Raw genomic sequence first — 17,446 nt, 5'->3', positions numbered from 1 at the left:
TCTCTACCCTGTCTCTCTGTTCTCTAACCTGTCTCTCTGTTCTCTACCCTGTCTCTCTGATCTCTACCCTGTCTCTCTGTTCTCTACCCTGTCTCTCTGTTCTCTACCCTGTCTCTCTGATCTCTACCATGTCTCTCTGTTCTCTACCCTGTCTCTCTGTTCTCTACCCTGTCTCTCTGTTCTCTACCCTGTCTCTCTGTTCTCTACCCTGTCTCTCTGATCTCTACCCTGTCTCTCTGTTCTCTACCCTGTCTCTCTGATCTCTACCCTGTCTCTCTGTTCTCTACCCTGTCTCTCTGTTCTCTACCCTGTCTCTCTGTTCTCTACCATGTCTCTCTGTTCTCTACCCTGTCTCTCTGTTCTCTACCCTGTCTCTCTGTTCTCTACCCTGTCTCTCTGTTCTCTACCCTGTCTCTCTGTTCTCTACCCTGTCTCTCTGTTCTCTACCCTGTCTCTCTGTTCTCTACCCTGTCTCTCTGTTCTCTACCCTGTCTCTCTGTTCTCTACCCTGTCTCTCTGTTCTCTAACCTGTCTCTCTGTTCTCTACCCTGTCTCTCTGTTCTCTACCCTGTCTCTCTGTTCTCTCTCTTCTCTACCCAGTCTCTCTGTTCTCTCTCTTCTCTACCCAGTCTCTCTGTTCTCTCTCTTCTCTACCCTGTCTCTCTGTTCTCTCTCTCTATCTCTCCACATCATGCGTGACCATCCCCCAGGGGTGGAAGTGTCCAGGGTCCAGTAGGAACGTTCCTATCCAATGCAGGACCCGTGAGTACCAGTGTAGTCCATCTCCCTTCATAGTCCCAAGCCCAGTCCAGCTGTACAGCAGACGAAGGGGACCAAAGGCCCAGTGGGCTAGGTGGTGCTGGTCCACAGCAGCGTAGCACGAGGCTAAGACACCGTCCACCACCAGTGAGCCGTGGCCTGTCAGGGGGGCGAAGGCCCCGGTGTCCACCTGGATATGGACCCAGGCGACTGGGGAGAGGTGGGCCTGTGGTCCCTTGTCTCCCCCTGCTCCACCTGCAGTCAGCACACACTGCCCTGGCCGTACGTCGCTGGCGTACATAGTCCGCATGACAGCCCCGTTGAACGATTCCCCCACTGAACAGTTCCTCTCGGTCACAAACACAAGATGAGCCGCAGTGAGGGTCAGGTTTGCTCCCGTCTCTGTTCCCAACACGTAGAACTGTTTCCTCACTGCAGGCTCGTGGTCCAGAAAGGTGAGGAACTCACTGTAGACGAGCTCTCCTGCGCTCCCCCTGCCGTCAGCCCCTGGGGAGGCCAGGACCCGGTCACCTGGCCGGAGGTACTGCACCGCCCTTCTGCTCCCGTCCTCCAGGGTGACCAGAGAACGACCCGGGAAACAACCCCCGGTCTTAGCTGCTACGGAGTGCTCTGAGAGAGGGAAAGGAGTGAGGGGGGGGAGAGGGAAGAGATAGGGTCTTATTGAGGGCTCTGTTAAGAACTGTAGACTTTGGAACACAATAGCTGATATGAAGGTGGATTACGTAAAGAGGTTCTCTCAGTAGGTCAGTGGTCTGGTCTATGATACCTAGTTCAAATCCCACGTTTCAAAGGCCCAACACATACATTCCATGATAGTTTTGTGTTCAGCGTTTAAGGAAACACCAAGACCTTTCGATTGAGGTCAACATTACAGCTTTTGAAGACTTGAAGGTTCTCTGTCGATACACACGCGCGCACGCACTGTTGCACACAAGCAAGTACAGTGGGGAAAAAAAGTATTTAGTCAGCCACCAATTGTGCAAGTTCTCCCACTTAAAAAGATGAGAGAGGCCTGTAATTTTCATCATAGGTACACGTCAACTATGACAGACAAATGAGAAAAAAAAATCCAGAAAATCACATTGAAGGATTTTAATGAATTTATTTGCAAATGATGGTGGAAAATAAGTATTTGGTCAATAACAAAAGTTTCTCAATACTTTGTTATATACCCTTTGTTAGCAATGACACAGGTCAAACGTTTTCTGTAAGTCTTCACAAGGTTTTCATACACTGTTGCTGGTATTTTGGCCCATTCCTCCATGCAGATCTCCTCTAGAGCAGTGATGTTTTGGGGCTGTCGCTGGGCAACACAGACTTTCAACTCCCTCCAAAGATTTTCTATGGGGTTGAGATCTGGAGACTGGCTAGGCCACTCCAGGACCTTGAAATGCTTCTTCGAAGCCACTCCTTTGTTGCCCGGGCGGTGTGTTTGGGATCATTGTCATGCTGAAAGACCCAGCCAGTTTCATCTTCAATGCCCTTACTGATGGAAGGAGGTTTTCACTCAAAATCTCACGATACATGGCCCCATTCATTCTTTCCTTTACACGGATCAGTCGTCCTGGTCCCTTTGCAGAAAAACAGCCCCAAAGCATGATGTTTCCACCCCCATGCTTCATAGTAGGTATGGTGTTCTTTGGATGCAACTCAGCATTCTTTGTCCTTCAAACACGACGAGTTGAGTTTTTACCAAAAAGTTATATTTTGGTTTCATATGACATTCTCCCAATCCTCTTCTGGATCATCCAAATGCACTCTAGCAAACTTCAGACGGGCCTGGACATGTACTGTCTTAAGCAGGGGGACACGTCTAGCACTGCAGGATTTGAGTCCCTGGCGGCGTAGTGTGTTACTGATGGTAGGCTTTGTTACTTTGGTCCCAGCTCTCTGCAGGTCATTCACTAGGGTCCCCCCGTGTGGTTCTGGGATTTTGCTCACCGTTCTTGTGATCATTTTGACCCTACGGGGTGAGATCTTGCGTGGAACCCCAGATCGAGGGGAGATTATCAGTGGTCTTGTATGTCTTCCATTTCCTAATAATTGCTCCCACAGTTGATTTCTTTAAACCAAGATGCTTACCTATTGCAGATTCAGTCTTCCCAGCCTGGTGCAGGTCTACTATTTTGTTTCTGGTGTCCTTTGACAGCTCTTTGGTCTTGGCCATAGTGGAGTTTGGAGTGTGACTGTTTGAGGTTGTGGACAGGTGTCTTTTATACTGATAACAAGTTCAAACAGGTGCCATTAATACAGGTAACGAGTGGAGGACAGATGAGCCTCTTAAAGAAGAAGTTACAGGTCTGTGAGAGCTAGAAATCTTGCTTGTTTGTAGGTGACCAAATACTTATTTTCCACCATAATTTGCTAATAAATTCATTAAAAATCCTACAATGTGATTTTCTGGATTTTTTTTCCTCAATTTGTCTGTCGTAGTTGACGTGCACCTATGATGAAAATTACAGGCCTCTCTCATCTTTTTAAGTGGGAGAACTTGCACAATTGGTGGCTGACTAAATACTTTTTTTCCCCACTGTACACATGCACCCACCCACACCCACTCACACCCACACCCACACCCACCCACCCACACCCACCCACTCACACCCACACCCACCCACACCCACCCACCCACACCCACCCACTCACACCCACCCACACCCACCCACTCACACCCACACCCACACCCACCCACACCCACCCACTCACACCCACACCCACACCCACCACACCCACCCACTCACACCCACACCCACCCACCCACTCACACCCACACCCCACACCCACCCACACCCACTCACACCCACCCACACCCACCCACCCCACACCCACCCACACACACCCACACCCACCCACCCACACCCACCCACTCACACCCACACACACTCTTCATTTAAACACATACTCCTCACAAACAACCTTCCACTGAAACATTGGCAGCCAGAGACGGGCTGTGTGTTTGTGTGATGGTAAACATTTAAAAAGCCATTCCTCACACTTACCTATCTCTCCTTTTCAACTCAACTTTGCTCAACATTCAGGGGAAATGCATTAGCAGCTAACGAGGGACCCAATGACTAAACTCCACTTCCACTGGAATTAATTAGAAGTCCCAGTGTGAGACAGGTAAAGGCGTCATTCCAAATGGCACCCTATTCCCTACACAGAGCAGGGTCTAAAGTAGTGCACTATGTAGGGATGAAGGGATAGGATACTATTTGGGATGAAGCCTAAGGCACTGGAATGGCAGTCTCAACTCTCCAGTGGGACCAAATACAAATATTTGTGAAGGGTAAGTACCAAAGCCAAGTGATAAGACTGATGAGATTAGAGATCTGAGAAAGGTGAGCAGGGAGACCTAGGGAGACCAGGGAGACCAGGGGAGACCAGGGGGACCAGGGAGACCAGGGAGAACAGGGAGAACAGGGGGACCAGGGAGACCAGGGAGAACAGGGAGACCAGGGAGAACAGGGAGACCAGGGAGACCAGGGGAGACCAGGGGGACCAGGGAGACCAGGGAGACCAGGGAGAACAGGGAGAACAGGGGGACCAGGGAGACCAGGGAGACCAGGGAGAACAGGGGGACCAGGGGGACCAGGGAGACCAGGGAGACCAGGGAGAACAGGGAGACCAGGGGGGAACAGGGAGACCAGGAGACCAGGGAGAACAGGGGGACCAGGAGACCAGGAGACCAGGAGCACCAGGGAGACCAGGGAGACCAGGGAGACCAGGGGGACCAGGGAGACCAGGGAGACCAGGGAGACCAGGGAGACCAGGGAGACCAGGGAGACCAGGGAGAACAGGGGGACCAGGGAGAACAGGGGGACCAGGGAGAACAGGGAGACCAGGGAGAACAGGGAGACCAGGGAGAACAGGGAGACCAGGGAGAACAGGGGGACCAGGGAGACCAGGGAGAACAGGGGGACCAGGGAGACCAGGGAGACCAGGGGGACCAGGGGAGACCAGGGGGACCAGGGAGACCAGGGAGAACAGGGAGACCAGGGAGAACAGGGGGACAAGGGGGACTGAGAGAAAACACGACAGGGAAACAAAAGGAGAATGTTAATCAGTTAACTGTCACTGACTCTTAGGGTGGGGCCTCTCCCTCCACTAACATATCCCTAAACTGCTACAGACAACTACTCCAGTTCAAACTTAAGAGCTTTTGTGAAAACAAGACAATCCACACAGACAACACAATACTTAGAGAGTAGTGTACACGTCTCAATCACCACAATCATCATCTCAGAGAAAATCCTGATTTGGGTGTATCATCTGTGATCCTCTACAGATCATCTGCAGACTACGCTGACAGCTGTTCTAAAGTTGAGCGCCGCGTGTGACAAGACGCCTCCGTCCCACCCGCTATCTGGGAAACCTTGGAGCAATTTTTTTGTTGTCTGAGTGAGGGGAATGCTTTAATTTGAGAGGAGTCTAAAGATGAGACTTTGTTCTGAAAGATGAGACGTTGAGGATAATAAATGCTGCTTTGATGTAGTCCAAGCAAACCACACAACCGTCCAAATGTGAACTTGACATTTCCATATGATAAAGCTCATGTCATTTACAGTATCAATGTTTATGATCACTAGGTTTGATCCGCAGTTACAAGGATGACGTGTTATACAACGGGTGGGTCTAATTCTGAATGCTGATTGGTTAAAACCGCATTCCAGCCGGTGTCTATTCCACAAGTTGCCACCGGCTAAATCTATGACGTTAAAATGCCTATTTACTCTGTTCCCTCTGACTGCGCAATCCACTGTCTCATCAGCCCAGCCAGGCAATTTATAAACTTGATCTCCACTATAGAAAGCATCTAGACATTCTCTCACATTTCTTTTAGACTAACATTTAGTTTTCAACAGCGGAGATTTGTATACACCTTGCTGTCTGTCTCTCCGACATTTGCAACATTGTTTCATTATTCTAATTCGATCTCCAGCTGTCCCATAGTAATGAACGTGTCGGGAGTCGGGACGAGACAGACAAGATGGCAGCGTTTCTCAGTCAGTCGAAATCATGAATCAGCTGGCATAATTTTTATGGATAAACAGTGAGGGAAAAAAGTATTTGATCCCCTGCTGATTTTATACGTTTTCCCACTGACAAAGACATGATCAGTCTATAATTTTAATGGTAGGTTTATTTGAACAGTGAGAGACAGAATAACAACAAAAAAATCCAGAAAAAAACGCATGTCAAAAATGTTATTAATTGATTTGCATTTTAATGAGGGAAATAAGTATTTGACCCCTCTGCAAAACATGACTTAGTACTTGGTGGCAAAACCCTTGTTGGCAATCACAGAGGTCAGATGTTTCTTGTAGTTGGCCACCAGGTTTGCACACATCTCAGGAGGGATTTTGTCCCACTCCTCTTCGCAGATCTTCTCCAAGTCATTAAGGTTTCGAGGCTGACGTTTGGCAACTCGAACCTTCAGCCTCCCCTCCACAGATTTTCTATGGGATTAAGGTCTGGAGACTGGCTAGGCCACTCCAGGACCTTAATGTGCTTCTTCTTGAGCCACTCCTTTGTTGCCTTGGCCATGTGTTTTGGGTCATTGTCATGCTGGAATACCCATCCACGACCCATTTTCAATGCCCTGGCTGAGGGAAGGAGGTTCTCACCCAATATTTGACAGTACATGGCCCCGTCCATCGTCCCTTTGATGCGGTGAATTTGTCCTGTCCCCTTAGCAGAAAAACACCCCCAAAGCATAATGTTTCCACCTCCATGTTTGACGGTGGGGATGGTGTTCTTAGGGTCATAGGCAGCATTCCTCTTTCTCCAAATACGTTGAGTTGATGCAAAAGAGCTCCATTTTGGTCTCATCTGACCACAACATTTTCACCCAGTTCTCCTCTGAATCATTCAGATGTTCATTGGCAAACTTCAGACGGGCCTGTATATGTGCTTTCAGTCCTTCACGGCGTAGTGTGTTACCAATTGTTTTCTTGGTGACTACGGTCCCAGCTGCCTTGAGATCATTGACAAGATCCTCCCGTGTAGTTCTGGGCTGATTCCTCACCATTCTCATGATCATTGCAACTCCACGAGGTGAGATCTTGCATGGAGCCCCAGGCCGAGGGAGATTGACAGTTATTTTGGGTTTCTCCATTTGCAAATAATCGCACCAACTGTTGTCCCCTTCTCACCAAGCTGCTTGGCGATGGTCTTGTAGCCCATTCCAGCCTTGTGTAGGTCTACAATCTTGTCCCTGACATCCCTGGAGAGCTCTTTGGTCTTGGCCATGGTGGAGAGTTTGGAATCTGATTGATTGATTGCTTCTGTGGGCAGGTGTCTTTTGTACAGGTAACAAGCTGAGATTGGGAGCACTCCCTTTAAGAGTGTGCTCCTAATCTCAGCTCGTTACCTGTATAAAAGACACGTGGGAGCCAGAAATCTTTCTGATTGAGAGGTGGTCAAATACTTATTTCCCTCATTAAAATGCAAATCAATTTATAACATTTTTGACATGTGTTTTTCTGGATTCTGGATTTTTTTGTTGTTATTCTGTCTATCACTGTTCAAATAAACCTACCATTAAAATTATAGACTGATCATGTCTTTGTCAGTGGGCAAACGTACAAAATCAGCAGGGGATCAAATACTTTTTTCCCTCACTGTATACAAAAAAACGTTAATTGAAAAAAGGTCAAACGAAACACAGCTAATTTGCAGTCTTTCCAGCTTCAGGTTGAAGTGATTGTGTTAGCTGTGTTGTTGGCTAGCTCCTCTGAACAACAGTGTCCTGACGAGTGAGCTCATTTTCTATGACAGGCGAAATCGCGCCTCATTAGCTCATTGTTATGGATGTCCAAATAAATGTCACTAGAAAACAGCTTAAACAAATGCAAATGCGGGCTACTTTGCTGTTATTCTGGCTGCACTTTTTGATGTGACTTTAAAGTTAGCCATAGTTGGCTAGCTAGCAAGCAAGGGATAAGAACGTTGCCAGCCAGTATGGCAATGGAACATTGGGTCGACTGGGTCGCGTCCATAGATACAGAACAAAAAGACTGAACGACTGGGCCGCGTCTCTAGCAACCCTAGATTTGTGTCAGGGTCAGGACTATATCTTGTGGAAGGATGAAATGGCATTAATTAATTAATCAAAATAAACGTTTTTTTATGAAAATATGTCAATCATTATTTGAATATGTTGGTAACCCGTTGTATAAAAGTGATAATGCCCTCGAAGCCGGTGTTTGGAGGATATATTGGCACGGTTTGGACTTGGATATATTGGTACACCAGTACCAACATATCCAACAAACACCGGTTCTCGGGCATTATCACTTAATTATATGTTATGTCACATTTAGCGACTTACAAATTGGTGCATTCACCTTATGATAGCCAGTGGGACAACCACTTTACAATATGTTTATTATTTATTATTATTATTATTATTATTATTATTATTATTTTTTTTTTTTTTGGGGGGGGGGGATTACTTTTATACTATCCCAGGTATTTCTTAAAGAGGTAGGGTTTCAAGTGTCTCCGGGAAGGTGGTGAGTGACTCCGCTGTCCTGGCGTCGTGAGGGAGCTTGTTCCACCATTGGGGTGCCAGAGCAGCGAATAGCTTTGACTGGGCTGAGCGGGAACTGTGCTTCGGTGTTATACCCTGGGTTGTCCTGAACAGAATGAGCCTATGTTTGATCCACAGTTACAAGATGACATGTGTTATACCCTGGGTTGTCCTGAGCAGAATGTTTGTCGTATTTTTGAAGAAAACTAGTCTCGGAACACACACTTAAATGCACTCATGACTCCATTCTATGTGCATCAAAATTACGAACTGTTTGTCTGAAGCGCGTTTTGAAAGCCTAACACGGTAAGATTTGTACCGTGTCCAATTTGTAAGTCGCTCTGGATAAGAGCGTCTGCTAAATGACTTAAATGTAAATGTAAATGTAAGATCGTATTTGATCAAAACTTAGCTGGCCGTGTTGGAAATAGTAGAATAAGCTTTCAAATGATGCGCCCCTGCCCCAGATCGCGATTTATAATGGAATGTTTTTGGATTGCGTAAACAACAGTAATTGTGGGATGGTGGGGACGCAGGGCTGTGTTCCAAACAAAAAATACAAGTTATGTTACTGAATATATCCAGAGTATTTTCAGATTTCGTTATCAACAAATGCTGTGAAAAGTACAGTAAATGTAAAATGCATATCAAATCAACAGTGTAATGTTTGGATTCAGTCTTGTGTCAGGTGAACCGTTGTGTCCTCACCTTGGGTCTGATAATTTCCCCGTAATCTCCAAACTGTTCTCTTTTAATTGCTATCATGGTCATGCATTTGCTTTTTATAGTTATTCTGTTAGAAACATTTACATTGGGTCCTATCCATACAGGCCAATTTCCACCAGTGTAAGGAGTTAAAAGGTTCTTCTGCTGTGCCCACTATATTTTTCTAGGCACAGAATCAGAACCGGGAACGAAAGTGATCTATACTGTTCCGGAACAGAACCATTATTTTAAAAGCATGGGAACCGGTTAATAACATTCTGGGAATTTATTTCCAGTCCCACAAAAAAAAAAAAAACAACTGTGCCAGCCCCCTCGCCTTCTAAAGCTACCTACTGACGTTACAAGCGTGATTCAGAAAATTAGAGAAGAATGGATTCACTTTCTCATTATTAGTTAAGGATACTACAGCTATCATGTTAAACATGGGATTTATTAACTACAAAAAGGTAAGACATGTATTTATTTTAATTCTGGTGCCGCTCTGCACGCACAAGCTTGTTAGCTCTGGTCCAACGTTAAACCAGGAAGTTCAAAGATATTCAAAGTTCCTTCATAGAAGACGCTCCTCTGTAGGCATACAGTGCCTTTAGAAAGTATTCATACCCCTTGACTTACTCCACCTTTTGTTGTGTTACAGCCGGAATTAAAAATGGATTAAATAGATTGTTTTTCTCTCACCCATCTACACACAATATCCCATACTGACAAAGTGAAAGAAAACATGTTTAGAAATGTTAGCAAATGTATTGAAAATGAAATACAGAAATATCTCATTTACATAAGTATTTACAACCCTGAGTCAATACTTTGTATCAGCACCTTTGGCAGCAATTACAGCTGTGAGTCTTTCTGGGTAAGTCTCTAAGAGCTTTCCACATCTGAGTTGTGCAATATTTGCCCATTAGTCTTTTCAAAATTCTTCAAGTTCTGTCCAATTGGCTGTCTATCATTGCTAGACAACTACTTTCAGGCCATAGATTTTCATGTTGATTTAAGTCAAAATTGTAACTCTGCCAACTCCAGTGTAAATTTGGCCTTGTGTTTTAGGTTATTGTCCTGCTGAAAGGTGAATTCATCTACCAGTGTCTGGTGGAAAGCAGACTGAACCAGGTTTTCCTCTAGGATTTTGCCTGTGCTTAGCTCCATTCCGTTTCTTTTTTTATCCTGAAAAACTCCCCTAGTCCTTACCGATTACAAGCAATACCCGTAACATGATGCAGCCACCACTATGTTTGAAAATATTGAGAGTGGTACTCAGTAATGTGTTGTATTGGATTTGCCTCAAACATAACACTTTGTATTCAGGACAAAAAGTGAATTGCTTTGCCAAATGTTTTGCAATATTACTTTGCCTTGTTGCAAACAGGAAGCATGTTTTGGAATCTTTTTTATGCTCTACTTCCTTCTTTTCACTCTGTCATTTAGGTTAGTATTGTGGAGTAACTACAATGTTGTTGATCCATCCTCAGTTTTCTCCTATCAAAGCCATTAAACTCTGTAACTGTTTTAAACTCACCATTGGCCTAATGGTGAAATCCCTGAGCGGTTTCCTTCCTCTCCGGCAACTGAGTTAGGAAGGACGCCTGCATCTTTGTAGTGACTGAGCATATTGATACACCATCCAAAGTGTAATTAATAACTTCACCTAGCTCAAAGGGATATTGATTGTCTGCTTTTATTTTTATTTTACCCATCTACCAATGGGTGCCCTTCTTTGAGAGGCATTGGAAAACCTTCCATGTCTTTATGGTTGAATCTGTGTTTGAAATTCAGTGCTCGACTGAGGGACAATACAAATAATTGTATGTGTGGGGTACAGAGATGTTAAACACTATTACTGCGCACAGAGTGAGTCCATGCAACTTATTATGTGACTTGTTAAGCACATTTTTATTCCTGAACGTATTTAGGCTTTCCATAACAAAGGGGTTGAATTTGAATACTTAATTAATTTGTAAAATTAGCTATAATCATAACTCCACTTTGACATTATGGGGTATTGTGTGTAGGCCAGTGACAAAAACCATCTACATTTAATCCATTTTAAATTCAGGCTGTAACACAACAAAATGTGGGAAAAAGTCAAGGAGTGTGAATACTTTCTGAAGGCACTGTAATTCTGTGGACCATATAATGCATGTCATAAGATGCCCAGTGCTTCAAGCCAAGCCTCCTCCTCCACCCTCTCTCGCTCTCTCCTCACCCGCAACATTTCAGTCGCATCTTGCGCCCTACACTTGTCTGTCCAACGCATATGAAGAACTATAGCCCATTCCATAGCAAGCTGCTCTATCCACGCTGATTGGTGAAGTAATATCATGTCCAGCTAAATGTTAAAAATGTTTCAAAAGGAACAGAAAGGAACAATGTAAACCGTTACTTTTTTGGGGGGTTCAGAACGGTTTAGAACTTTATTTTGCCGGTTCGGAACTAAAAAGAATTATGGGTCTGTTCAGAAAGAAACGATTAGAAAAATAATTTCAGTTATTCTAAAGAAGGTTCTACATGGAACCCAAAAGGCTTCTTCTATGAGGACGGCAGAATAACTCTTCTGGAACCCCTTCTTTCTAAGAGCGTACTGTAAAACCCTAGTACCCCAGACCCCGGGTCAAGGTCCAAATCCTACCTAAGCCCTTCCCCTAATTGATTGCCTGCAGACTCCTGTCCTCCCCTGATAGGCTATAATGGTGGTGATTGCTCTACAGCCTCTCAACCAATCAACCAAGGGTTACAACATGACCACTTCGTTTAGCCTGCATAATTCTAGTCTCTCCCCAACAGACAGAAACCATCTCTGAACGAGCCAGCACGGTCTGAGACTTCAATCACATGTACTGCATGTTGCCACACAAGGTGTCTCACTTATATGATGCAGGGCTGCTTTCTCTCTCTGTGTGTGTGTGTGTGTGTGTGTGTGTGTTTGTAATCCCATCGCCCTACCTGACTTGACACTGCAGTGCACGTGGGCCTTGGACTCGTAATAGACCCAGTCGAAGCCAGCCTCCACGGCCAGGCGAGCCAGCATGGCGTATTTGTTCCTGTCCCGGTCTGAGGTGGTGATGTCCACCGCCCGTCCCTCATAATGGAGGGAGTCCTCTGAGTGGTGTCCGTCCTCGTCCCAGCCCTCTGTCACTCTCAGCTTCACCCCAGGCCACATGTTCATCACAGAGATGGCCAGGGAGTTCAGCTTGTCTTTACAACGCTGGGGGAGAGAGAGGAGAGAGAGGGATGACTACCAACGCTGGGGGAGAGAAAGGAGAGAGAGGGATGACTACCAACGCTGGGGGAGAGAGAGGAGAGAGAGGGATGACTACCAACGCTGGGGGAGAGAGAGGAGAGAGAGGGATGACTACCAACGCTGGGGGAGAGAGAGGAGAGAGAGGGATGACTACCAACGCTGGGGGAGAGAGAGGAGAGAGAGGGATGACTACCAACGCTGGGGGAGAGAGAGGAGAGAGAGGGATGACTAACAACGCTGGGGGAGAGAGAGGAGAGAGAGGGATGACTACCAACGCTGGGGGAGAGAGAGGAGAGAGAGGGATGACTACCAACGCTGGGGGGAGAGAGAGAGAGAGAGGGATGACTACCAACGCTGGGGGAGAGAGAGAGAGAGAGGGATGACTACCAACGCTGGGGGGAGAGAGAGGAGAGAGAGGGATGACTACCAACACTGGGGGAGAGAGAGGAGAGAGAGGGATGACTAACAACGCTGGGGGAGAGAGAGGAGAGAGAGGGATGACTACCAACACTGGGGGAGAGAGAGGAGAGAGAGGGATGACTAACAACGCTGGGGGAGAGAGAGGAGAGAGAGGGATGACTAACAACGCTGGGGGAGAGAGAGGAGAGAGAGGGATGACTAACAACGCTGGGGGAGAGAAAGGAGAGAGAGGGATGACTACCATAATAGGATATTAAGTAAGTAAGAGGCAATGGTAGTAATGGAACCACAGTAGAACAAGAAAATAGATACAAACTGATAACAAACAGACATGATGGTTATGACAGAGAAAAACACAAATACAAACTGATAACAAACAGACATGATGGTTATGACAGAGAAAAACACAGATACAAACTGATAACATAGAAATAGACATTTACACAGAACAAAAACATGTAGGTGAAGCATTGGACTAGGTCTATATGCATACATATGAACTAAATACAACATAAAAGACTTGAGAAAACACTACATAGAAGAGGAAGAACAAATTACATTATATAAATAAAACATTATATATAATCAAATATATACCGTAAATGTAATAAAACGATTAATGAAAATCTCACAGGGAAACAACTAAATACAAAGACTATATATCATAAACACATAAAGGCTGCTGAGCTTTACGCTACACCCTCAATAACATCTGCTAAATATGTGTATGTGACCAATACAATTTAATTTGATTTGAGCTGTTGTCACAAGTGGTCAAAGTGCCATAGACATGTAGACTACAGACATGTATTCTCTTTACACATTATTTGCTATGCTACTGTATGTTTGCCTCCCAATAAAATAGAGATAAGTATTGACATGATATGTCTTGTGTTTCTCGATGGTCTTGTTTTTAGACGAGATCAGAGAGGTTTCGCTGAACAAGTCTGCAAATAAACCGCGAGCTTTTCAAACATATAATCCATGCATCATTTCACTGTCCACTCAACATGAATAACAAGAGCCTTTGAAAATAGTTCTATCATTTAGAGATATTATACATATTAGACATGTTAGAGAAGGGTTATTCGCAACGTTTGAAATAGATTTGGATATATTATGATCGATAAAATTCAACCAGTTATCAATTCATTAAATTCGTTCCCTTTTGTTTTGCTGATATCCACGTGCATGCGTAGCCTAATTTATCTCTAAAACAGGAGACAAGTTAGCACAAGCTAAACATCTAAAAGGAGGTTAGTTACAGTGTTGCAATATAACCCACAGAACTGACGTGTAGACTAGCCTCATTTTCAACTGTCAACAGAAATCCGTTGAACCAGAACACAGATGAAAGCGCTGAAAATCAATAAAGTTTGAAGTAACGGTTTAAACATTTAACAAAGTGCAAACAGACGCTCTCAAAACTACAGCTGTCGAAGTGGGCTAAAAACATCAGATGACGTTTTAAAACCCCATGCCTGCTTCTCACCTGGGTCATAAGTCGATCGGCAGCCGTATTCTCCTCATCTTTAAATATGATATCAGGGTTATAGTTGGGTATAAGCTCTTTGAAGCGGTCTGAATTTCTCGTTATTTTCCCTTCGTGTCTGCCACTGGCGCCCAGTGTTTTCTCCGCAACGTTTGGACTGAACTGCTTATAAGCGAGGGGTGTGAGCTTCTTCGGCGGACGTCTCTTGCCATATCCCCTCCCCGGCCCACATCCCTCGGTTACAGGTGCGAGAAGCAGGGCGCACCCGATGAAGAGGCCCACAAGCACGGAGAGACGCATCCCAACCAGACCGGCCGGGCCGGGCACTCCGATGCGGAGTGGTAAGGTGGCACCGGTCGCCGTGGTGTCTCAAGCTACCCCCTCCCCCTGGATGCTTCTTGTTCCCCCCACGGGGTAAGGGATGGGGGGTAGGGGCCAGAATCTTTAATATTGTATCGGACTAATCCACGCCATCATCCGTGCGCACAGCAACTGTCCGTAAAAGCCAAAAAATACATTAACTTAGCCGAATGCGTTTTATGGAAAGACAGCGGGGTAAAGGTTCAATGTCTCTGTCGTCCGCGTCCGGTGTTGTCCAAAAGCTGCGAATAACTGTAACTTCTTTCTTCTCGTCGGGACTCAACAGATATGGGCATGGAGTTGTAAAGTCAGTTTATTTAAACAAAAAGGTTCAAAGTCGATCTTCTTTAGTGAGCAGTGGTCGCAGATTGTCTTCTTGATGCTGTGGTTTGCCACTGAAGAGCTGTCAATGTCCAACGAGGAGGAACACTGATGGTTCTGGGGTTTCTCCTTCTTGTCTGTTTGTCCCCGGACTCCAAAGGTTTCTTCTCAATGGGGCATGCTTCCGCTTTGCCTTTCCAATTGAATTGGGAATTTGAGGGAAACCGAGCGATCAGTTGCCACTCGAGACCGCACCCTGCCAGTCCTGCACTTCTATCGTTCTCTGCCACTCCGCCCATCGGGTCACTGTAGTGCCACTGCCCCGTCCTCTACACCCATGGCACCACCACAGGTTCTGCCCCCCCCCCCTAGCCTGCCACCTCAGAATGCCCGTCAGGCGCTAAAACTTGCATCGCTCTGACTCTGTGACTGCTCTGCTGCAGCGGAAAATGGACAAATTACGGTATGGAGGAGTTAGTAGTTACAGTGTGCGCACGCTGACATCTTCTGCCCCAAATAGCACCCTTCTGCCCCAAATAGCACCCTATTGCCTATGTAGCGCACTACAATGTAAGGGATAGATAGTGCCTCGAGCCTCTAACTTCTCCTGAAATCTCTTTATCAGCTCCTGTCTATGTTGACACTGCATTACAATGCATACAGCCTTGGGCTGTACCGTGTTGCACTGTAAGCATGGCAATGATGGCCAGGACAACTAATTGCATGGGCGATTATTAAGCTGGTCAAGGTAGTCTACTCGCCTACTCATTTTCTATAATTCAGAAAATACGTGTTATAATGTAGCCTAGATATTCTGTATGCTTGAATGTGTAACATGACTTGGGTTAACAGACACTGACATGACTTGGGTTAACAGACACTGACGTAACTTGGGTTAACAGACAGAGACATGACTTGGGTTAACAGACACTGACATGACTTGGGTTAACAGACACTGACATGACTTGGGTTAACAGACAATGACATGACTTGGGTTAACTGACACTGACATGACTTGGGTTAACAGACAATGACATGACTTGGGTTAACTGACACTGACATGACTTGGGTTAACAGACAATGACATAACTTGGGTTAACAGGCACTGACATGACTTGGGTTAACAGACAATGACATGACTTGGGTTAACTGACACTGACATGACTTGGGTTAACAGACACTGACATGACTTGGGTTAACAGACACTGACATTACTTAGGTTAACAGACACTGACATGACTTGGGTTAACAGACACTGACATGACTTGGGTTAACAGACACTGACATAACTTGGGTTAACATACATTGCCATGAGTGGACAAAACATGAAGACCACATGCCCTTTCCATGACATAGACTGACCAGGTGAATCCAGGTGAAAGCTATGATCCCTTGTTGATGTCACTTGTTAAATCCACTTCAATCAGTGTAGATGAAGGGGAGGAGACAGGTTAAAGAAGTATGTTTAAGACTTGAGACAATTGAGACATGGATTGTGTATGTGTGCCATTCAGAGGGTGAATGTGCAAGACAAAATATTTAAATGCAAAAAGGGGGGGGCAACATTGGATAGAACTCCCTAGAAAAATCCGTATCACCCCGTTAGCAGTATGCAGGGCTGTTGTCCTACAGTATCACCCCGTTAGCAGTATGCAGGGCTGTTGTCCTACAGTATCACCCCGTTAGCAGTATGCAGGGCTGTGGTCCTCTGTAGCTCAGCTGGTAGAGCACGGCGCTTGTAACGCCAAGGTAGTGGGTTCGATCCCCGGGACCACCCATACACAAAAATGTATGCACGCATGACTGTAAGTCGCTTTGGATAAAAGCGTCTGCTAAATGGCATATTAATAATAATAATAATATTAGTATCACCCCGTTAGCAGTATGCAGGGCTGTTGTCCTACAGTATCACCCCGTTAGCAGTATGCAGGGCTGTTGTCCTACAGTATCACCCCGTTAGCAGTATGCAGGGCTGTTGTCCTACAGTATCACCCCGTTAGCAGTATGCAGGGCTGTTGTCCTACAGTATCACCCCGTTAGCAGTATGCAGGGCTGTTGTCCTACAGTATCACCCCGTTAGCAGTATGCAGGGCTGTTGTCCTACAGTATCACCCCGTTAGCAGTATGCAGGGCTGTTGTCCTACAGTATCACCCCGTTAGCAGTATGCAGGGCTGTTGTCCTACAGTATCACCCGTTAGCAGTATGCAGGGCTGTTGTCCTACAGTATCACCCCGTTAGCAGTATGCAGGGCTGTTGTCCTACAGTGTCACCCCATTAGCAGTATGCAGGGCTGTTGTCCTACAGTGTCACCCCGTTAGCAGTATGCAGGGCTGTTGTCCTACAGTGTCACCCCGTTAGCAGTATGCAGGGCTGTTGTCCTACAGTGTCACCCCGTTAGCAGTATGCAGGGCTGTTGTCCTACAGTGTCACCCCGTTAGCAGTATGCAGGGCTGTTGTCCTACAGTGTCACCCCGTTAGCAGTATGCAGGGCTGTTGTCCTACAGTGTCACCCCGTTAGCAGTATGCAGGGCTGTTGTCCTACAGTGTCACCCCGTTAGCAGTATGCAGGGCTGT

The 17,446-nt window shown here is 45.9% G+C and overlaps 1 protein-coding gene across 1 annotated transcript; it reads right to left on the bottom strand.

Annotated features, from left to right (window-relative positions):
* Positions 1 to 617: 617 nt before the first annotated feature.
* Positions 618 to 16,256, bottom strand: LOC121536447 (indian hedgehog B protein-like). The gene is made up of 3 exons (XM_041843710.2): positions 14,191 to 16,256; positions 11,981 to 12,242; positions 618 to 1,389 (listed from the first exon to the last, which is right to left on the bottom strand). Exons 1-3 carry the CDS (start codon positions 14,488 to 14,490, stop codon positions 677 to 679), a joined length of 1,275 nt encoding a protein of 424 aa, XP_041699644.1. The 5' UTR covers positions 14,491 to 16,256; the 3' UTR covers positions 618 to 676.
* Between the last annotated feature and the right edge of the window lie 1,190 nt (positions 16,257 to 17,446).

The sequence above is a fragment of the Coregonus clupeaformis genome, chromosome 23 (assembly GCF_020615455.1).
Source record: "Coregonus clupeaformis isolate EN_2021a chromosome 23, ASM2061545v1, whole genome shotgun sequence".
Classification (NCBI taxonomy): Eukaryota; Metazoa; Chordata; class Actinopteri; order Salmoniformes; family Salmonidae; genus Coregonus; species Coregonus clupeaformis.
Note: the sequence above shows the minus strand (reverse complement) of the source record. Positions and strands in the feature narration are given on the sequence as shown.

What these genes read in the sequence shown, in the direction of transcription:
- LOC121536447 (XM_041843710.2), bottom strand. Translation starts at nt 14,490, where the DNA reads ATGCGTCTCTCCGTGCTTGTGGGCCTCTTCATCGGGTGCGCCCTGCTT. An exon ending in CCGATCGACTTATGACCCAG is followed by an intron (nt 12,243 to 14,190) that starts GTGAGAAGCAGG and finishes TCTCTCCCCCAG; the next exon opens with CGTTGTAAAGACAAGCTGAA. An exon ending in GCACTGCAGTGTCAAGTCAG is followed by an intron (nt 1,390 to 11,980) that starts GTAGGGCGATGG and finishes TCCCTCTCTCAG; the next exon opens with AGCACTCCGTAGCAGCTAAG.